Source organism: Mytilus edulis, chromosome 10, assembly GCF_963676685.1.
Source record: "Mytilus edulis chromosome 10, xbMytEdul2.2, whole genome shotgun sequence".
NCBI lineage: Eukaryota > Metazoa > Mollusca > Bivalvia > Mytilida > Mytilidae > Mytilus > Mytilus edulis.
The window spans coordinates 19,796,221-19,820,594 of NC_092353.1; the positions used below are offsets into that span (position 1 = coordinate 19,796,221).

At 31.8% G+C, this 24,374-nt stretch overlaps 1 protein-coding gene across 1 annotated transcript; it reads left to right on the forward strand.

Annotated features, from left to right (window-relative positions):
* Nucleotides 1–3,004: 3,004 nt before the first annotated feature.
* LOC139490577 (splicing factor 3A subunit 3-like) lies at nt 3,005–19,953 on the forward strand. Its single transcript, XM_071277430.1, has 17 exons — nt 3,005–3,188; nt 3,998–4,045; nt 5,142–5,194; nt 5,803–5,908; nt 9,796–9,868; nt 10,779–10,870; nt 11,661–11,743; nt 12,194–12,266; nt 12,653–12,718; nt 14,181–14,249; nt 14,566–14,633; nt 15,546–15,656; nt 16,227–16,461; nt 16,672–16,782; nt 17,138–17,228; nt 18,604–18,659; nt 19,773–19,953. Exons 1-17 carry the CDS (start codon nt 3,093–3,095, stop codon nt 19,848–19,850), a joined length of 1,509 nt encoding a protein of 502 aa, XP_071133531.1. The 5' UTR covers nt 3,005–3,092; the 3' UTR covers nt 19,851–19,953.
* The last annotated feature ends 4,421 nt before the right edge of the window (nt 19,954–24,374 follow it).

A 24,374-nucleotide genomic window follows, 5' to 3' on the forward strand; every position in this document is an offset into this window, starting at 1 on the left:
ACAGCCTAACAACGACACCCCAGTGTATTTGATTCAGAATGAAAATGGAGAGGGAAAGAAGAAAACGCTACACAGGAACTTTTACTACCTTTTTTAAAAGCTGCCGATTGATACTAGTAATAAACCGAATAGCTATATCATACAGCTGCAACAAGTTGTTTATAGGAACAGCATACAAGGAAAACAACTGACAACGTCTGAAGGCATCAAACAGACTGATGAGACAGAGTCAGATTAGGAGTCCAAAATGGAGTAGTAAATGATAGTGCCTGAGATGACTCCACAGGGTAACCGTGACAATGATGCTCCAATCAAATGTCGAAAAGAACCAAGCAACTGAGGCTCTCAACTCTACTGGTAACTCTCGTGCTATCGTTGTGGGAAGACAGGACTCTGGTTTTGGAGAGGATAGTCTAGTGTTGAGTTGAGATGTTTTGAATATTAGGAGGAAAGGAGCAGAACGTATGTTTGTTTATGTTGGGGGAGTGGTATCCATGAAAGAAAACAGTTGTGGAAAACATTTGCATAAAAGAATTTAATGTTACTTAAAGTTATATTTAATTTTAATTAAATAATGTAATAGCAATGAGGTGTCCTATATATATGACCGTTCAGTCGTCACAATCATGTCTAATTTTTGGCAACAGTAGTGTACCAATGTTCAATTCTCATAATCAATTTTAAGATGATTGATACACCAGAGTAACAAAATAAGTGAGGATATCTCATGAACCCCAAAAGGAGTGAGACTAGGGGTGCATCGACATGGTACATTAGTTTCTATATAATTTTCCTGTCATGATCATTCTAATGCCACAAATAAAAAATTAAGTAAGTAACAGAAAAAATCCTTATAACAAAAAAACTAAAAACAACATTAATTATTAATGCTGTTTGATAGAAATGAAACTGAATGCAGTCGTGAATGAAAATAGACCCCCAAAAAAACATATCCTTCAAAAAAGGAATAAAAGCGTTGTTTACTCATATGTTATAAAGAATAAAATTAAAAATATATTATTCATGGCCTATACAGTAATACCATAAAATCGTCTTATAGGGCTTGAAGAGCCTAATAATAATCGAGAAAACCTTCCAGAAGTTCAAATGCACTGGGGAAAAAAAACAATTTTATAACTATATTGATAGTATCAAGATGAATAAAAAGCAACAAACATCACTGGAAGACGTGTAAATCATGTAGGGTTTCCAAAGCTGTATCCTCAAATATATTTGCGGGAAACTCAATTTCAACGTTATGAAAAAAATGACCGTCGCCATCTTCCGCATAATTCCAGAACTTTGCTTTGCAAATATGTGCAACCGTTATAAGTTCAACAAGTAAAATACTTTGCATATGTTTCAGTTTTTGAAAACGAGAAAACATGCATTTATTGTATAACTTTTTTTTTTAACTTCTCTTTAGGATCGAACCAAATTACCCAGAACAGGTACACATCTGGTTTGTAACTAAATAAGGTTGTTATGTCAGCAATAGTTTACTTGGAAAATATGTTTATTGACTGTATGAATTACATGTATTTAATTCCACAAATAAATAAACTTATCCGTAATATTTGATAACTTGTGATCGAGTTACTAGGAAGTGAAACTTATACAAAATCAATTTGTAAACAGAAGCTGGCTGGTGGAGATTTATTTCCCCGAGGGTATCACAAGCCCAGTAGTCAGCACTTTTTGTGCTGGCATGAATTATCATTGATATTGTTATATTTATAAATTAACTGTTTACAAAATTGTGAATTTTTTTAAATAATAAGGCTTTTCTACCTCAGGCATAGATTACCTTAGCTGTATTTGGTAACACTTTTAGGAATTTTGGATCTCAATGCTCTTCAACTTTGTACTTTATTTGGCTTTTTTTTTAATTTTTGGATTCGAGCGTCACTGATGAGTCTTTTGTAGACGAAACGCGCGTCTGGCGTATATACAAAATTTAGTCCTGGTATCTATGATGAGTTTATTGACCTAAACAGCCATTATAATATTTTTGAAAAACCTGATACAGTAACTCATCAACAGAAGTTCACCAAAGTCAGCATAGAGACAGCTGTTTTGTATTTGATGCTTTTCATACGTTAAACTTCTTGAATATTTTGAAATTCACATCCATATCTTTTCTGTACACTGTCTATTCTATTTGTCTGTAAAAAGTTCTCGTTTCGTCATCAAATCATTGATTTTCTGTGCCTCTCCCTTTGAATGTGTATACCAGTGGCGGATCCAGAACTTTTCATAAGGGGGGCCCGCTGACTGACCTAAAAGGGGGGGCCGCTCCAGTCATGCTTCAGTGATTCCCTATATAATCAACCAAATTTTTCCCACGAAAGGGGGGCCGGCCCCCAGAACCTCCCCCCCCCTCCCCTGATCCGACTACGTATACTACCCGGCTGCTTGTCCGCAGTCTGTGTGTTGTTGAAATATTTTGGTTATATATTCTTGACCATGAAGATTGGCCAATACAACTTGAAACTTTGTTATTCTCTTACATCAGTATGATCAGATGGTCTTTTGGGTCAAATTATAAAATATCTAAAAAAAAAAACATGTTGATGTTGATGCGAACTGTAAGGCATAGTCAAAAGTTAACAGTCAAGTCTTCATAAAAAAAAACATTTTGACTTACAAAGTCAGAAATTTCAAAACTGGCCTTTTATCAAATACGAGATATTTCTATAGATTAGTATGGCGTGGACACTATTGCGATCAAAAGACAGTGTTCCAGTCATAGAATAAATGTGCATGCGGTGTCCAGCATTGTGCACAACCCAATACTGTCAAGGCTAAACACAGCTTTATATTTTTATTGTACAGATTGCCAATTTAAACAAAATGTGCATATTTGATTCCTGTTTTTGTTGTTTCTTGTCGGTTGTTAGTGATACTTGATTTAATCAAAGCGTTTTATGAGATGGGACGAGATTGTAGGACGAAAAAAGGCGATTCCATCAATCTTGAAATCAGTAACGCGTTTTAAGGAATTAGTTTTCAATAGGGAAACTGAAGCTATATTTTAATGAAGACGAACTATTTTCGTTTTAGCATCGACAAATTAATTTCATTTTAACGATATGGAAACACTTCTTGAGCAACAACGACGATACCATGAAGAAAGAGAACGACTTCAAGATGCAATGACCAAGGAAATGCTTCAACCTAGCAAAAATGTATGTTGGACTTATCACGTAAATTGTAATCATTTCATGTCAATGTTCAATGATGTTCCAACTTCAAGTCACCCAAATTCACCAATTTGACCCAAGAAAAACAATGTATTATTTTCAGCGAACACGAATCAGAACAATACCGTTAGTTGAATCAAATAATATATATTATCAAAAGTTAATGTTATGATAATGATTAAACTCCTTCAAAATTAAACATAAATGTATGCATATGCAAATTTAATCCTATACACCTTATCGCTATTTGTCCGCCATTGCTGGAAATCACACAGGTTCCCGTAAAATTTTGACGTCATAAAACAAAATGTCTGACGCCACAATGGAAAAGTGATTGTTGTTGACGTCAAAAGTTCAAGCGGACAGGTCAGCCGGGAATAGCGATAAGGTGTATTGCTGCTCGAGGGACACATGTGTCCACACCGAATGTACCAGACCAAGGATTTTTATAGTGTCTCACTATACAAATCCTTGACCAGACACATATAGCCATGTTTCAATTTATGAAATCTTCTCTTCATTGCTGTGTCTTTTTCACATCTACATTCTACGTTGATCTGTCAAACAATAGTTTACTTGGAAATTGTTGTCGAATGACGTCATTACTTGACATCTGAAGTCACAGATGTCGAGCTGTCATATTTTCTGGCACACAAAATGCAACCTTGAAAAACAACTGGCAGCAGAGGGTGATTTTTTTCCATTATTTGTCAATACATTTATGTTAATTGTTATACAATATAGCTTCCAGTCATGCCAGTCATTTTTATAAATTTAAAATAATGTTATTTCAGGGTAGAGAACAGATCAATTCAGACCAGCGACTTCGGCATCTACTAGATGTAAGTAATCATGTAATAAATGATAATGAATGGCAAAAAAAAATGCATCTCAGAAATTTTACAAGAAGATCAAGTTTTTATTCTGTAAAAATGATAATTAAAACATTTATTGAAACAGTTAATATAGCGAAAGCTTGTGTGCTTTTCTTATCAAATGCATAAGTTGTCATTTGTAGTGGGAATTTGCATGATGTTGTTTTACCATATGCATAGATGCCAACCATTACGATTTTTCCGTAGTTTTTCCGATTTTGCGATAAAAACTACGCTATTACGGTCAAAGTCGAATAGTTACGGATTCCCAATCATCGACGTTCAATTTTGTAAAACGCGGATTTTTATCATTACTTTTCCGTCCTGGTCCAGTATTTAGGAAACGCCAATGTAATGCTTCCGGTTTCTCGGGAGTTATCAACCTATTGTTGGGTAACTAACTGACTTCCGAAGAGGCAAACTTGCATTTTATTAAGTAGCTTTCCCCCTTTCTCTACTTCTCCTTGACAAAACAAAAATGTTTGAGTCGAGAACATCTGAACAATTAATGAATGGAATACATACTTCAGACAACATGTTAAATGACAAATTTTAGTGTGCATCACTTTGTAACCACTCGTCAGTAATTTTTATTGGTAAATGCACGTTTATGAATGATTACTGAAAACTTTTCAAAAATACGGAAAATTTGATAGTTTGTTACTGATTGTGTCAAAAGGGGGTTGGCATCTATGCCATATGGAGCTAAAATCCCACAGTTATACATTTGTATATTATACACATGTCTAGAAAAGAGTAGGCAAAACAGGCTTGTGAGGCAATTGTTTTAGATAGTTATCCCTGAGTTATGGTAAAAAAAAATGAAGAATTTGGGATGATATAATCATATTTATATTGAGTCTAAACTACATCATAAAAACTTTCATAGTCATATTTCTCTTTTGGTGTTAAATTTTAGAAAAAAACATTTTTCTGTTTTTAAATAGTTTGTATATTTGTCTTGTGCTTTAAATGAATAGTTGTAAAGTATTGTCTTATGAACATGTACAAGAAATATATATATTGCAGCTTATTTTATTTGATGAATATCATTACATTACAGAGATATGTAGAATGTACAACAGAATTAGGGGATTTGTATGAGGATAAAGATGGGTAAATATTCATAATTATAGATATATATATACATGGAGAGAGTGATAGAATTTTCTGAACATGAGATGCATGAAGTACACATTTTAAAGTTTAGTTAAATGCTTGCTAGTCGTGTTAACTGTAGACTTAAAGATTATTAATTAGTAGAATCTTATTTATGAATACACAATTGTTATGTTTAGTGACCTTCATAAAGTTTGCATGTTGTAAACTGACGGTGAAATTTTCTTTACTGTGTCTGTTGGAACATCAATTTGAAGAAATGAAAACAATACCCTGATTGGATTGATATAAAAGCAACATTTCTTCTAATAAGAATTAAGAGATGTAATGTGGTATGATTGCCAATGAGACAACTATTAACCATAGTTCAAAAAGTGGATATAAGCAATCTTGTTCTCTTATTTCATTATTTTCGCATAATAAAAAAGACACCTTTGCCTGATACTTCACATATAAAACATTTGTTCACAACAGCAGAACCATCAAAGTCTGTCTCAGTTTTGGCATGTACTGGTTGAGTTGTACACCAAGATAGTGTAGTAACTGTAGTTATTGTTCACATAGGTTCTTGAGGTCCAGTTAATATTTATTTGTTCTCTTTCCAGAATGAGAAAAGAAGAAGTACAGTCCTTATCAGGACCGAATGAGTTTTCTGAGTTCTACACTAGACTTAAGCAGCTAAGAGAATTCCACAAAAGGCATCCAAATGAGGTATGAACATTCTACATATATAAAAAAAAAAAAAAGATTTAAAAAAACAGTATCTGACATACTTGCAAATTCTATATTATTTAGACTCTCTCAATAAGTCATTTCTGGAATCATGTCTTTAACCAGAAAAGACCATCAATTTGCACATCTTCATGATGTCATTTACCAGATAGAAGGTGTGCCTGTATCCCTGCTCTATTAAAAGTTTGCAGCACTTTCATAAGCATCATTCTGTAGAGTAGTAAAGAAATAATTTATGTTCTGTAAGGAGGTAATCTTGATTCCAATGATTGAGGCAGGATGACCATCTTATTAGATTTTAATTTCCCAATTATTTTGTGCAGTATAAAATCAAACTTTTTCACTTGTTTGCTCAACAGATGTTGGAAGTGGCAATGCATACATTTTGGTCACTTGGTGATTGAAGTCACCAGGGGTTAAAAAATCCACTAGCCCGACGCCCGGGACTACAGTATTTAGGCCTCGGGCAACCAAAACTTGTAACCCAATATGCCCGACGGACTAGTGACAAAAAAAAATCTTGGCGTTTCTAAAATAGAAAGGGGAAACTCCCCTCATCACTTTTCTATCTTAGCCAATCAGATTTGACTACGTCATCGGGGATTCCCAGAATCTGAACTGATTTTGTACAAGTTTTTAAATAAAACAAATAGCTCTGGATGGATCTCGTACTTTCAATATCGATGTATCAGTACAGGGGTAGTGTACACTGCTTATACAACCTGATTGTACCTCCTTCTGAATGATTTATTGCAATATAAATGTGAATCCTTTTTGACAGCAGAAACTTGACTTTTGTTAGATATAACTTTTGAAACAAGTGCACATGTTATGGACGTCATTTTGTTTTTGTTTACATACTGTGAAAAAGACCCCAGACCATCTAAACATTAACAGTCTTCAGAAAACTTAAACTTTATGCAATAATATTCATCAATCATGATAATCTTCATTGATATTCAAATGAATTCTAGTTTTAAAGAAATAAAATTTATAACAAATACAATATTAGTTTAGAGACTGTGCTTAAGTTGTAATCTATTTATTTATAGCCCAATAGCTTACCTGTGATAAATGTAAAGAATAAAGAATAAGAATAAAATTGTTTATTATAGTGTCACATATTGATTGAAACAAATCATTCACACAATATTCATATACATACAAATAACAATCAATATCCAGCCAAAAAATGACTTATGAGACACTGATCCTTAAAACCAAAATATATACAAAAATATACTATTTAAACTTGTAAATAATCTCATAAAAGTTATATCAAAATGGAACAAGTAGCTTAAAATATAAATAATTCTTATTTTAAAAAAGATATGTATTAACTATGAAATATGAAATACTATAAAATTGGGTAAAAATCTTATAAATAGAATGCATTAAAAATTGATTAATCGAAAATATTACTGTAAAAATAATTTTCTACGCAAATAAAATTTATGTAAACATTTGCAAAAATAATACTGGATATTGGTACAATTCATAATTTCAATAAATTTTCTGTTTGTATTAAAATCTTGAAAGTCTTCAATAAGTTTTGAGCATTCATTAAAAAGATTGTATCGAAGATCGTCATATAATGAGCATTCCATTAGAAAGTGTTTTTCTGTTTCTATGCTGTTAGTTTCGCATAGCACACATATTCTGTCTTCAATGGGTGTAGGCAGCCTGGAGTATCTTCCCGTCTCACACGCAAGTGGAAGTGAACCGGAGCGAAACAGAGCCATTGTACGTCGCTTAGTTTTGAAAATGTTCAGACGGACATATTGTTCGGTTTTCACACTTTGTTTGTATTGCCTATAAGTTCGTAATTTGTTGCCGTTCTGTGAGTTATGTCTATCATTGAAAACTTCCTCGTGCCATTCCGTGTTATCTAATACAGTTAATTTTTCGCTAATTGTACGCATTACAGTTTTTGTAGTTACAGATAAATTATACACAAGATCTCTCACATTTAGCAAATCATCATTTTTTTGCACTTGGAAAGCCCAGCCCTTTCTATACCTTGAAGTCCATTTTAGTATTTTATAACAGTTTCTATGTTGATCAGAGCGTAAAAGTCTACACAAAAGCCTAGAGTAGTTAATTCGCTGTTTTGTAAAGCACGACGTCCAGCCCATATCGCCGTGTGACGCTAAATTAGACGTTCGTTTTCCGACGGACAAAAAGAATTTACAGGCCCGGTTCTGAATTGTCGATATGACACTAAACGCTTTAGTGCCCCAAATACCACTAACATAGAGAAGAACTGGCTCTACCATTGATGTATACAGTTTAGTATAAACCTTATATGTCATTCCTCCTAACATAGACGCCTTTGTCATTAACGCTCCGAGGGCACGACTAGCCGCTTTTGATAACTCCGTTACATGTTTTTTAAATGTCAAGTACTCGTCCATCCAGACACCTAAGTATTTGTAGGATTCACAGTAATCAAGGTTATTGCCAGAACAATTGAAAATTCGATCTGACCTTGCAATTGATTGATTTCGGAAATGTACGATTTTGGTTTTGTTAATGTTAATTGAAAGTTTCCATGTAGCGCACCAGTCCGACACGACATCTAGCATTCGTTGTAAACTATTTTCGTCGGGTGCAATTAAGGCAATATCGTCCGCATATAATAAAATACTCAAATGAAAATCATCAACCTTAACTCCACAGTTTAACGCATTAATGCGGTCCGCTAAGTCATTAATATAAAGAGAAATATAGACATTACTGTACTTCGTTTATAAAACAATTATAAAAGACCAAAACTATTGATAGTGATATTTATTCACATAAATATTTGAGGTCATTTAATTTATTTAAATAATTAGAATTTTAAAACTGAAAACAAATATGAGCATTACATAATTAACTAGCTGATAATTCTTTTACACAAACGTGGTGATGTATCTGATAAAAACCCTCCAATCCTTTATATACCCATGTATAGCACTGGTCAAGAATTGTATCATCTTGGGATTTGGTCAACTCATTATTACAGAATATTCAGTAAATATTCAATTATCAATTAATTGAATATATCTGCTAATGTCAGTAATCGGATAGTTTTTGCTAACATAAGTTTTGGGTATCCGATTTGCAAAAATCTACTGTACAATGGAAAAAAATTGTTAACTTTATAGAATTCATTGTTATTGCAGCAAACTCTGAATTTGTAAGTCATACTAGGGCTAGCAGGTCAGTTTTGCTGGGCTAGTAGTTTTTCCAACAGGGCTAGTCAAATCCTGCTACCAATTAGCCCTGGGCTAGTAAGCTACAACAAAATTTCTTAACCCCTGGTCACATGACAGATTTGTCTAAAAACTGTATCCCAGAAATTCTGTATCAATCCTAAAACCAAGGCATTCATATACATATTGATGATTAGTTTATTCTCCTGGGTACAACCAGCTTTCATGGATTGAGTTTTTTATGTTGGTGTTGATTTCAAAGAATTGGTTTTGCCAAAGTATAAATAAAAACCTTCAGAATTTTTTGGCTTTATTTAAAATTTAAATTGGTGGTTCATCTATACCCACAAAATCCACAAAAAATACTATCCAACATTTAATAAAGAAAATATTAGTAAATGTATGTGTTAGTCATGATAGTAGAATGAAGAAAAAAGTCATTTAAATATCATGTAAAATGTTTCTTCCTTTCAAATCATTTTCTTAAGTTTGTTTATCTTAGAGATTATTATAAATAATGATCTTTTATGTATTTAAAGAAAACAAGGAGTGGCTATTCATCCTGATTATTCCTATTTTCATTCAATAAAAAAAGATAACCACTGAATCTGTCAGTGTTCTTTCTATTCAAAAGTACTTAATATTATTATATCATTAATATATTTTTAGATAACTGTTCCAATGTCAGTTGAATTTGATGAAATATCAAAACAGAGAGAGAATCCATCAGAAGAAGCCCAGAGTAAGTATATTTACTTACTAAACTAATCGTTCCCCCTCTCCCACATGAAAAAGAGTATGGTTTTTTTTTTACATCTTATAGGTCTTACTATTATCCTTCCATAAGTGCATAGCATGAACTCTTAGGGCTTTTTCATTAAAATGTATGTGGGAAGGTAGGAAGGGAAGTTTATGTGGGTCATGGGTCTAATTTTTTTCAGTATGCGTCTATTACCATTATGCAAAATTATCTAAATAATTGTTCTTGGTTGTAAGGATATTTCGAAAGTCCCTTCCTTACTTCCCACATACATTTTAATGGAATAGTGGACATCAGTACTGAAAATTCTATTCACGGGTTGACAAATGGAGAGATGTTTACATTATTACACAAGAACTCATTGAGATAAGCAGATGAAGCATTGGTGAAGGAGGATTTATTTTACTTCATTTATACATTTGAAAATAATCATTTATGTGATAGCAACAGAAAATGATAACATACAACATGTACAAGGGTTAAACATGTTGCTTTATTGCTGAATTGCATGTGCATTTGATTTATGTATTACTAATTGATGCTATTACATTGTACTTGCATTCATGAGCAATGCTATTTTCATTGAGTCATAACCTGCAAATAGCTATGAATACCTTGCACAAAGAAGTGTATAACAACCTTTTGGTAGTTTTTACAAAAAATATTCATTTAACTTTTCTTTTTCAAAACTAAATTTTAATTACATAAAATTTTGAAGCTGTTGGCAGTTCCCAAATAATGATTTTCTAGTAATTAACCATTATTGACTCTGTGCTGGTACTAAAACTAGAAAACATACAAATCAACAACAAAACCAGTACAAGTTAAATTTTCAGCAGTTAAGAAGTAAACTAATTTATTTTAATCCTTAATAATACTTGCTATTTTACAGATATTGTAGAATTCACAGACGAAGAAGGCTATGGAAAGTACTTAGACTTACATGAATGTTATGAAAAGTTCATTAACCTGAAAGGAATAGAGGTAAAATACAGGATGAAATATACAACTGTGAAACTTTCTTTATCTCACAGATTCATGGAGAGGCAGTTATTAACTTTGTCATAACAATGCAGTTTATCAATCTTTTAGGCCACACAAACATATTGTTCAACCAGATAATCATAAGTTTATTCTATTGTTTATTGATATATTATACAGTACTTTTTACCTCTATTTATTATGACTCAGAAGTTTTTTTACTAAAATGAAATGTAGGATTAATTTCTTACAACTGTCAAATTCAAGAGAATATTTTTTTTTCAACCCTTTTTCATATGCAACCAAATGTGACGTACTATGATTTGGTGGTAATGCACCTTAACATAAAGAAAATTCTTAAAACTAATTCTTCTTGTATTTATTTAGTAACCAGTTAGTCTTTGTAATAAAAGAAATAAATGCCCTGTTCATTTTTATGGAAGCATGTTCATCTTTACTTCAAAAATTATGTTTTTTCTCAACTTATCACACATCATTTTGAAGTAAGAGTAACAAGTAGTAGGGTCAGAGTCAAAATAAAGAGTCTGGACAAGGTATCAAGCCACCTCGCTGACTTTAACTTGGGAATAAGCATGTTAAAATTCTGACTCAGCATGTCAGTCTAGTACTAAGCTAGGTTCATACTCATTTTAAAACATTAACATATTCCGGTCCTGATGTGGGTGTAATACTTGCCACTGGACTTTTAACACCAATCCTCAATCATCTTCAAGTCATTGTTGTTTGGAATTTAATTTTAAAGTTTAATCTTTTACCTTCTTTTTTTCTTCAGAAAATGGATTACTTGACATTCCTGTCCACGTTTGATCAGCTGTTTGATGTACCAAAAGACAGAAAGAATGCTGCATATAAAGAGTAAGTAACAAATGATAGGTAGCATTGTAGACATAATTGGAAACATTAACTAATACTGAGGATTCATTATTATTTCTACAATAACAATTTTCATGGATTTCATGAAATCAAATATCCATAAAGACACAATTTTGCCTTAATCAATGAAATAGTGGTAGCCATGAAAATAAATGCATCCACAGTACTATCATTTTTTAAAAGGACTTGTTTATATATCTTTACTGTTATTGTTAGCTCAAAATTAATGATAATGATATCTTTGAAGACATTGATTTAGATGTGAAAAAGTGATTTTAAAATCAAAGCACATTAAAATCCAAGTATGCTAAAATGAGTGTTAGCCTCCAAAATAAGAAGAAAAATTTCAAAAACTTGGTTCATGGAAATGGATAGAAAATATACAAGATGTAAAATATTTCCTATATATTTATATAAATGTTTTATTTATAGGTACTTGTTGAGTTTGTTAGAATACTTGGAAGATTACACACACAGAGTAAGACCTTTACTGGATTTGAATGATGTATGTATAGCAATATGATATAGTGATCTGTCAAACTTTCAACTTGTACCCTACTATTGGAGACTCTAAAAATATTTTGATACTTTATTTGCTGGGTTTGTTATCTTTGTTAAAACCAATTCATTGAAACTTATAAAAGGTTAATAAATGTAATCTTTACCAAAGACCTTTCAAAAATTACTATTAAAAGGAATAAAACTGGTTAAATGTACAATATTTGATCCAAAGCATTGATTTAAATTGTCTGAAGTTATTTGTTGAAAGGTAAAAGTCTTGGATTTTATGAAAGTGATTTTTTTCTAAAAATACATGCACTTCCTTTGTGTAAAAATGTGGTTGAATAAAGCTATTATGTAAACCTAAACTACTTTACCATTATTTTGTAGGAAATGGAAACTGTAAAACAAGATTTTGACTTACAATGGATTGAAGGTTCTTTCTTAGGATGGCCGGTGAGTACAGTTTGACAGGACTAATGCAAATGTCCTTTTTATCTGACCCCAAAATTATTTTGGCCAATTTTTTTTGGATCGTATAATGGAATGATCTGTCGTCTGTGTCGTCTGAAGACACATTGGTTTCCGGATAATAACTTTAGTTTAAGTGAATAGATCTATATGAAATTTTTCAGAAGGTTCAATACCACAAAAGGAAGGTTTGGATCGATTTTTGGGATGATGGTCCCAACCGTTTAGGAATTAGGGACCCAAAAGGGGCCCAAAACAAGCATTTCTAGTTTCAGGATAATAACTTGTGTACAAGTATTTCAATTACTCTGAAATTATACAGCAATTTTTAATACCACAAGTAGAAGGTTTGGTTTCTTATTAGGGGTAATGGGGCCAAAGTTAGGAATTAAGGGCAAAAAAGCGGCCAAAACAAGCATTTTTCTAGTTTCCAGACAATAACTTGTGTGTAATTGTATGGATCTCTCTGAAATTGTACCACAATGTACCATATAACAAATGTGAGGCTTGGATTAAATTTTGGGTTAATTTCCCAAAATATGTAGGAATTAGGGGTAAAAAAAGGGCCAAAAAGAAGCATGTTTCTAGTTTCCAGACAATAACTTGTGTGTAATTGTATGGATCTCTCTGAAATTGTACCACAATGTACCATATAACAAAGGTGAGGCTTGGATTAAATTTTGGGTTAATTTCCCAAAATATGTAGGAATTAGGGGTAAAAAAAAAAAGCCAAAAAGAAGCATGTTTCTAGTTTCCAAACAATCATGACAATAACTTGTGTTTAAGTGTATGGATCTCTCTGAAATTGTACTACAAGGTTCAATACTACAAAGGAAAGCATGGGATTAAGTTTAAGGGTTATTGCTCCAAGGGGGTTTCAAAAAATTGGGGGGGGGGGGGATTTTTTGTTTACCATTTGTTAAAGGGATTCCTTTTTTTTTTTTTTTAATTTCGAATTTTGAAAAGTTTCAAGAAGAATTCTTCAATTGCACAGTATTGTGCAATAGATTTGTTAGATCTTTGACCACTTTAATTTTATGACAAAAACCTATATTATGTCAAAAAAAATTTCACAATCCATATTCAGACAGTATCAAGCTTGAATATTGTAACCAAATTTGCCCCAACTGTTCAGGGTTCGACCACTGGGGTCGTATAAAGCTGCACCCTGCGAAGCACCTGGTTTCAATTAGTTCTAAGATGAATTCCTATTAAGCATTTTTTTTACAATTTAACTATAAATCTTTATTTGTAGTGGGTATGTTTTGTCTTGACAATTTTCAAGATTTTATAGATAAATAATAATTAGATTCTACTTGACAATATATTTATTCAGCAAATCGTCATACTGCAATCAGATATAGATCTGTGAAAATGAAGAAAAACTCAAATATAAATAAGATATTTTTGTAGTTAATTTTAATGAATATCTTATGTTTGATTCCAGAAAGAGGCTACAGGTGCATTGGCACATACAGGAGCCCATCTTGATTTATCTGCTTTCTCTTCATGGGAGGTATGTAACAATATATTGAAATTTTAAAATAAATCAAGGGAGAGCTTTTGTCCAGGGCATTTTTGTCCTGATCCCTTTAATGGACTGTACATGTCAATGTATATGTGATAAAGGGGTTTTAAAAAAAGCGAAAAATTCAAAAGGTCATTCTCTACCACTTGAAACTAAGGTTTTAACACAAATGATTAAATGCTATAAGGAATAGACTATTAAAATGCCTATTTTATATTAGAAAATAAAATTAACAAAATTAGTGAACTCCAGTTGCCTTATTTTTTGCATGTAAATGTTTTAATATATCTGCATTTTCTATTAGGAGTTGGCATCACTTGGTTTGGACAGATTGAAGAGTGCTTTAATGGCTCTGGGACTGAAATGTGGAGGGTAGGTTTATATAGCCTGCAATCATATCTTATATTGCATTGATATGCATTGTTAATCATGTTAATGGAAGATACAAGATATCTGATACAAGAGCTTGAAAATTGTCGTGTAAACTGGAAATGGTTTCTTGCAGAAATTTTAATGAAGCAACTTTCTTTCAAGTTGTTATTTATTCACTAGCAAGATTTATTTTGAAATGTTTAGGTGTTCAGACAAATCTTTATTCCAGTAACATCAGATAATATGCTCTAAATAAAACTCAACTTGCCAAAACATAGGTCATATGTGTATGGTTGTGGTTGTAATATTAAAACTCATGAATTTAAACAATCTCTAATTTTAACCATCTATACAATTTGTTTGGTATGAAGGTTTATCTGAATTTTTATTCACTGACAGAAAATATTTATCACAACATATGTATATGTGCATGTGTCAAATATTTGTGTTATCTCACAGTTTTATAAGGCACTATTACAACATATATCTACTCTTTTCTACATAATTTGATACAAATGTTGCAATCATTTATTTTACTTAAAATCATTTTTATTATGCCCCATTTATGGGCATTATGTTTTCTGGTCTGTGCGTCCGTCTGTCCCGCTTCAGGTTAAAGTTTATGGTCAAGGTAGTTTTTGATTAAGTTGAAGTCCAATCAACTTGAAACTTAGTACACATGTTCCCTATGATATGATCTTTCTAAATTTAATGCCAAATTAGAGATTTCCCCCCATTTTCACAAAATCAAACTGTTTCATTTGTAATTCTTTCTTTACAAAGTCCAATTTTGTAGGCTATCTTTGAGATATTTGTATATTGAAATAAACTAAAACTGATATCACAGTTCAAGTACATGTATAATTCTGCAACAAAATCTTTAAACACAAACTGTATTTTATTGCTTATCAGAACTTTGGAAGAAAGAGCTATGAGGTTGTTCAGTACCAAAGGAAAGAAACTTGAAGATTTAGATCCAGCCATGTTTACTAAGTCAAAGCCTGGCAGAGCTGGAAAGAGCAAGTAGGTCATTTATTTCACAAAGTCACAAAGTTAATTGATAATTTCTCAGTTATAAAAAGACTCTACTAGATTGGTTTGCAAGTCCTGTATAACATTGCCTTTGTTGTTTGTTACCATGGTTACCACTGATACTCTTTGAAAATTATCTTACTGTTTTAAAAGCGCTGTTTTAAGATGTAATGCAAAATAATCTATCGTAGGTCCTTTACAGCACTAAGATATTCGTCTAAAAAGTCTATTAAAGTTTGAAAACCAAAATCTACTTACTAACTGTTACTTTATTTATTAAATAAGCATATTTCATGTATTAAGAAGTCTACCTTTAATATTTTAATAATCAGTCAATAATTTTTTTTAACAGTTTATAAATTTGGATAAAAATGGTTTTGGAAATAGCAGAAATGTCCTCTATTTTAAGACAATTCTATATATAGAATCCTATAAGTGTGATTAATATCTGTTGATCATGTTATACATTTGTTTTCTCTTCTTATAATGGTCAGTTGTGCTTCATTGTAATAGACAAAAGTAGTAGTCATTTATAAAATCTGTTATAATGTATTTCTGCAGAGATACTGAAAGACAGAAAGAAATAGCCAATTTAGAGGCTCAGGTGTATAGGTTTGCAGAGGTGTTGTCAGAACAGAGAGCATCAACCCGAGACAATGTCCAACGTAAACAGGCCAGGACGGGCGAGGAGAGAGAGGATTCTGATGATGAACATTTTGAAGGAGATGATGATGATGACGATGATGATGATATCCCATACAATCCTAAAAATCTCCCTCTGGGGTGGGATGGAAAGGTAAGCTGAATTTTTTGCCATTGACCTTTTTGCAGTTTTGTACTTAAAAACATTTTAAAAAGGGGTTAGGTATTTTTCCAATGTATGATAAAAGGTCTTTAAAAAGGAATTAATTTTTTTTCCATTGCGTTTTGTTCTGTATACATAGGTTAAAGTCTTAAGAAATCATTGGTCGTGAATATTGCATCTAATATGTTTTGTATTTTTCAGCCTATACCCTACTGGTTGTATAAGTTACATGGTCTGAATATCAGTTATACATGTGAGATCTGTGGAAACTTTACATACAAAGGACCAAAAGCATTCCAGAGACATTTTGCAGTAAGTTGATATCCAGCTAGTTTTTATCTTACAAAACTTTAGTGAGCTTATACAGCAAAATTCATAAAAAAGAAAAAGTGGGGTAAAAAAAAATAATGTTTTGCAACGAGGGCACTTTAATATCTTTATCTGGAACTTCTTTTTCACACCATCTAAGCATTTATATAAAAGGTACATGCAATATTTAAATTTTCGAAAAATGTTGCATGGTTCGTTTAAATATCTTGGCTTGGTACTAGATTTTTCAAATAAATTACACACAATTACAAAGATTGCTTGAATAGGTAATGGCTTATATTTAGATTAAAAACCTTCTTTTGTTTAAGGTATAAATACATTCTTCCTTTTCTTACAGGAATGGAGACATGCCCATGGAATGAGATGTCTTCAGATACCAAACACAGCACATTTTGCCAATGTGACATTGATAGAAGATGCCCTTGCTTGTAAGGATTTATTTCTTAATTTTAATTGAGTTTAGGCTTCTCACAAAGCCACATTTATAGCATGTACAGACAGTATTATATATTTATATTTATTAATATAGAATTGATTATATATAGATCAGACAATTTTTTTTCTAGAATTAAGACCTAGTTGTATTCATATTATATACAAATATATTATGATTACAAGGGGTATTTGCCAAAAATACCGGTTGAGAGTTGCAAAATACCAGAGCCATTAGGCAAGGGAAATTTGATGACCTCGAAACCGGTATTTTTGGCAAATACCCCTTGTAAGCATGATATAATTGTTTAATTCCACCGAATGTTCCACCTCAGAAAGTTTATTATAATCAGGTATCATATGAAATTTCAACTTGAATGTTTAATTTTTGTATACACTGCAGCTGTGCTATTTGCGCAGTCAAATTGCATTGACCGTATAATCATTTCTTATCATTTTTTTTCATGTACAGTCACTGACTGTATATATATCTCCGTTTTATGATAATAAGCTGGTTCTCGGCTGACTACTACACTTTGTTCATCAGTTTCAGTGAAGCGTAATACAAGTGGATCCCAGTTTTATGTGACCGGTTGACAATTTGTTTCCGTTGAGTTTTATTTATGATGTTATTCCTGGAATTTTTACGTCATTCGGTCCAAATTCAATAATGATGCTTTTTATCCTAAATATTTCATCTGGAACCATGAATTTGTCATATTAGAATAGAAATAATACATTGAGTTATTTTTAGACATGGTATTCCCAATCTGCCATGGTATTTACTAGGGTATTTACCATCTGCCATGGTATTTGCTAGCAAATACCCCAGCATATGGAATTCCCTAATGGCAAATACCCTGGCAGAGGAAAGAAAATCTCAATATATAGAAATTGGTGAAAAATACCATTGTTCTCATCCAATCAAAATACAGCATTATTACATAAGGTGGAATTACATTACAAATATCAATTGTTCCATAAAATCAATGAACTGCAATTTGATATTATTTTAGGTGCCATTTTGGTTTAAAAAAAAAGCTCTTCTTTTGTTTAGGTACTAACACATCCTTGGCCTTTGAATTTTGTCTATGAGCTTTATTTTATGATAATCAATCCAGAAAAGTACTTTGGACGCATTGAATTTATTGAGGAATTTTTATTTTATTATCTATTGATATGAATTAAAGGAGATATTGGGGTATTTGTACAATAAGACAACAACCCAACAAGACTAAACCACAAAAGACATTTAGAGGTTTAACTGTTGTATACTTAATTAAACCATCCACTGTCTAGAGTAGTAGTGAATAAATTTAACATAAACTGCCAAAGTTCAGTTTTAAAATCAAATTCTTGTGTTTATTTTAGTATGGTCAAAGATAAAGTCAACAAAAGAGTCTGATAGGTGGAGACCAGAAACAGAGGTACTGTATTATGTATTTATTGCTATTTTACGAAATTTTCATTTGATCTTACTGACTAATAATATCCTTTCTCAGCACAGAATAGTGATATGAAAAATTATTGCTAGAAACTAAGGGTGCACATACTGTTGTCAATGAAATTAACAATGTCATCATAGGTAAAATAGCGATAAATAGATTATCATTGGTCATCTCAACTGGATTGCTTTTCTCACTTTTGCTGTACTGGCTCAAGTGAGGAAATCAATATCATTGAGATGACTAACAATAATCTATTTCTCAATCTACGAAAAATTGAAACCTACCAAAACTAAAGGAATTCACAGTACGGTGTTCTGAAAATGTCAACAGTAGATAGATGTAGGAAGATGTGGTATGAGTGTCAATGCATTTATGTATTAGATATAAATAAGTTATATTTATGGTGACCCCAGGTTTTTTCTCAACAATATTCAGTAGGAAGATTAAATAATCAATGACATGGGAATTATGAACTGTCCTAAATCATTTTTACAAATGCACTGTATTGAAGTTGTATAGGCCACTGAGATTTCTACAAATGTTACAAAATCTATATGCTTGTGTTCTATAAAAGTTAATCTAAAAGCAGAATAACTAATATAAGTAATATGTTAAATATTACGAGTTAACAAGGACAAAATTGTTCATTTAAAACAATACACTTTCAATTTAAGGAGATGTACTTTTATCAGTCAGCTATGAACCAATACATGTATAAACAAACTGTCAAAAGGGTGTATCTGTCATTATTTCAGCTCATTTTACACAATTCTAGAACAGATTAAAAGCAAAAATGACAACCACTGACAAACTATCCTATTGGTTGCTATGAAGAGATACTGTTGGGTAGTATCAGCTTACATGTGGCAGTAGTGACACATTTTTATTAGAAGTATAAACATGACAGGGGTTCAGCAGTTTTGTGGGTAATTAATCTCCCCTTTCTGTTTCAATCAGTGGACTAACTTAAGGTACATAAAAAAATGCACATGGATAAATTTAATGCTGTGCATTTTTAAAAAGCAGACAATGTGAAAATGAAATGACAAATACCTTCTGTTTTTACATGAAAGTTTGATTATGTTTTCACAGGAAGAATATGAAGACAGTTCTGGTAATGTGTTTAACAAGAAGACTTATGAGTTGTTGAAGAGGCAGGGAGTGTTATAACTGACTTGTGTTTTTATCAGATCATATTCAATGTAAAGTAACTGTATCAAAAGACATTATGTATCATGTCATCTGAATTTCATCAATAAAATTTGAGATCATATATAGTTAGATGTTCTTATGCTAAAGTTCCATTGATTAATTGATTGGTTGTTGGTGTTTTCCTGCCACTTTAAACACTACTTGCTATATCAAGGCAGTTATTTTCATACGACCGCAAAATTTGAAAAAATTTTCGTCATATATTGCTATCACGTTGGCGTCGTCCTCGTCGTCGTCGTCCGAATACTTTTAGTTTTCGCACTCTAACTTTAGTAAAAGTGAATGGAAATCTCTGAAATTTTAACACAAGGTTTATGACCTCAAAAGAAAGGTTGGTATTGATTTTGGGAGTTTTGGTCCCAACATTTTAGGAATTAGGGGCCAAAAAGGGCCCAAATAAGCATTTTCTTGGTTTTCGCACTATAACTTTAGTTTAAGTTAATAGAAATCTATGAAATTTTGACACAAGGTTTATGACCACAAAAGAACGGTTGGGATTGATTTTAGGAGTTTTGGTTTCAACAGTTTAGGAATTAGGGGCCAAAAAAGGGCCCAAATAAGCATTATTCTTGGTTTTCGCACAATAACTTTAGTTTAAGTAAATAGAAATCAATGAAATTTAAACACAATGTTAATGACTACAAAAGGAAGGTTGGTATTGATTTTGGGAGTTTAGGTCCCAACAGTTTAGGAATTAGGGGCCAAAAAGGGACCCAAATAAGCATTTTTCTTGGTTTTCGCACCATAACGTTAGTATAAGTAAGTAGAAATCTATGATATTTAAACACAAGGTTTATGACCATAAAAGGAAGGTTGGTATTGATTTTGGGAGTTTTGGTCCCAACAGAATAAGGGGCCCAAAGGGTCCAAAATTAAACTTTGTTAGATTTCATCAAAATTGAATAATTGGGGTTCTTTGATATGCCGAATCTAACTGTGTATGTAGATTCTTAACTTTTGGTCCCGTTTTCAAATTGGTCTACATTAAGGTCCAAAGGGTCCAAAATTAAACTTAGTTTGATTTTGACAAAAAATGAATCAGTTAGGTTCTTTGATATGCTGAATCTAAAAATGTACTTAGATTCTTGATTATTGGCCCAGTTTTCAAGTTGGTCCAAATCTGGGTCCAAAATTAAACTTTGTTTGATTTCATCAAAAATTAAATAAATGGGGTTCTTTGATATACCAAATCTAACTGTGTATGTAGATTCTTCATTTTTGGTCCTGTTTTCAAATTGGTCTACACTAAAGTCCAAAGGGTCCAAAATTAAACTTAGTCTGATTTTAACAAAAATTGAAATCTTGGGGTTCTTTGATATGCTGAATCCAAAAATGTACTTAGATTTTTTATTATGGGCCCAGTTTTCAAGTTGGTCCAAATCAGGATCTAAAATTATTATATTAAGTATTGTGCAATAGGAAGTCTTTTCAATTGCACAGTATTGCACAATGGCAAGAAATATCTAATTGCACAATATTGTGAAATAGCAAATTTTTTTTAATTAGAGTTATCTTTCTTTGTCCAGAATAGTAAACAAGAAATATCTAATTGCAAAATATTGTGCAAAAGCAAGATTTTTTTTTAATTGGAGTTATCTTTCTTTGTCCAGAATCAACTTAAATCTTTGTTATATACAATATACAATGTATATTCACTTTTTACTACCAACTGATAAATTAAAATAATCTTTACCATTCATGCAGTGATAACAAGCAGTTTTTTTACATCTTAATATTTTATGATGTATTTAAATGAGTAGTTATTGTTGCAAACTCCATTAGAAATTTTAATTGAGATTAGTTTTGGAATAAGGGAAAGGGGGATGTGATTAAAAAAATTGGGTTCAATTTTTCTCATTTGAAATTTCATAAATAAAAAAGAAAATTTCTTCAAACATTTTTTTGAGAGGATTAATATTCAACAGCATAGTGAATTGCTCTAAGAGAAAACAAAAATTTTAAGTTCATTAGAACACATTCATTCTGTGTCAGAAACCTATGCTGTGTCAACTATTTAATCACAATCCAAATTTAGAGCTGAATCCAGCTTGAATGTTGTGTCCATACTTGCCCCAACCGTTCAGGGTTCAACCTCTGCGGTCGTATAAAGCTACGCCCTGCGGAGCATCTGGTTTATTGTTGAAGGCAACTGGAGTGATGGGAGAGAAACACCAACCTTGATATGGTAAATTAACTACATAGATCACTCTGCTACAAAGACCCTAAAAAGATCCATCTCTTAGAATGCAGTATGTTGGAACATATACTTCAACATATGTTTGTCATATACAAATAAGATGTGGTATAATTGCCAATGAGACAACTCTTCAGAGGAGACCTAATGACACAGAAATTAACAACTACAGGTCACAGTACGGCCTTCAACAATGAGCAAAGTTCTTTTTATTATTACTGTAAACCAACTTAATTTCGCGACTTTCGCGTGTAGAAAAATAACGCGAAATTAAATCTTCGCGAATATGTATAACGTGGATCTTTCCTTATTTAACTATATCAAGTTAACTAGAAAATCGCGAAATTAAATCGCCGTGAAGTAGACTAGCTGGAGATAAACGCGAAATAAAGTATCCGCGAATTTAAGTTGGTTTACAGTATATTGATGTTTTGGGAGCAACTTTCCTGATATGGAACTTGCGCCCTCTAAGCAAAGTTCATACGGCATAGTCAGATATAAAGGTCCCTGAATAACAAATGTATAACAGTTCAAAGGAGAAAACTAACAGTCTAATTTATGTGCAAAATAATGAACGAAAAACAAATACCAGTATGTTACACAGCAACAAACAATAACTACTGAATTAACAGCTTTTGTCTTGGGACAGTCACATACTGAATCTGGCAGGGTTTAGATAGTTTGTTGGCACCAAATGTCTGTTTAATTTATTTAGATATTTCTTAAATGTATTATATTAAATTGGTTTTCCATAGAATATTAGTATGATGGGGTTTTCTCCCTTTCGTTCCATGGAATGGATAGAAAAAGATTGGTCAGATTTATTTATGATTGGTTATACTTGAAATTTTGTATTGAGAGCTTCTCACTTGAAATGGAAAAGGTTAACCCACAGATGGGCAGCTGTTGCAGAAAAGATTAATTTTGACAATTTTGTCAATCAGATATTGAATACAAGTTCTTGTAATTGAGATTCTTATCCAGTCCCATTATTTGCATTTATAATACCAGGCAATAAATTCTTAATGGACAATTAGATGATGTTTGAAATGTTCACGTTCTCAATTGGATTCAAATTTATATAATTTGATAAATCACAATGTATATCCGACATATTGTTTCTACATCTGTTGAGTATTGATATTAGGAATGAAAGAAATGTGCTTAAGGTAAAGAAATGTATTACAAACATTAAAAAAATTGCCAGTGTTCCACACCTAAAAACAGTTATGCCAGCTGACACAATTTATCCAGAACTTTTGGTGATGACCATTAAATTGGAAAAAAAAACCAATATAACTTAAGGGCATATGTAACAGTTACAGAGGAGGTAATGGCATTGCTAACGTATAATGTTATATTCGCGATGTCAAACTGACGTAATGGGGAAAGATGCATTTTTCGACTAAATTTGATCATTCAAAAGGATTTAACTTTTTAACAAGTTCATGGACCCTCTTTTTTTAAAATGACATTCGGTTTGATTACTTATGAAAATTATTTGTACCAAATTTCATAAAAAAGTCCATGATGCAATTTTTTAAATTTGATAAATTTACAGCAAAAAATCCATGTTTTTTCTACACTCTTGAACATGTGATAAATTTTGTTATTTCTAAACAAAATATTTCATGAATTTATAAGATACTTATATACAAAGAGAACTTATAAATAATTTAACAAAAAACAGCTTGTGTTATTCTTTTAAAACAAAAAAGTTATGCATTTCTGTCGGGAGGAAAAATATGTCCACAAATCCGAGTTTTGAACAAATATCGACCTCATTTTATTCAAAAAGTAGCACATGAAGGTATATTTTTTATAACATATTTGATTTTATAAGCAGGTAAAAAATAGCCTACATATCTTAAAGGGAAAACATTTTCACCGTCAGAAATAAACTGTTGGATATGCCCTTAACTATAGAATGTGTACATGGGACACCAATGATGCCCCTGCTTGCATATAACATTATAAAAGGAACATATCTAGAAAACTGTAATAGTGATGCCACCCAAATTCATACCTGATGGGTATCAGAGTTAATGGGAATCAGAGTTAGTGTATAAGTTTTATAACATTTGGTTGTGGCTAACTGAAGTTACAGTACAGAATAGAAAAATTCAGCATTTTTTTATTTGTAAAGGGGCAAAACTCTAAAACGGTAAAACTGACAGGACCCAATATTCAAACATGATCTGTGTTTCGAGGTCATAAAGCATTGTGTATGAGTTTCATTAAATTTGGTAGTGGCAAAATTAAGTTAGAGAAAGGAAACTTTATTTTGG

Excerpts from the sequence above, each read along its gene's own strand:
- LOC139490577 (XM_071277430.1), top strand. The coding sequence starts at position 3,093 with ATGGAAACACTTCTTGAGCAACAACGACGATACCATGAAGAAAGAGAA. Across the intron at positions 12,267-12,652 it reads CTTTACTGGATTTGAATGAT|GAAATGGAAACTGTAAAACA; the intron begins GTATGTATAGCA and ends ATTATTTTGTAG. Across the intron at positions 16,462-16,671 it reads CTCTGGGGTGGGATGGAAAG|CCTATACCCTACTGGTTGTA; the intron begins GTAAGCTGAATT and ends TGTATTTTTCAG.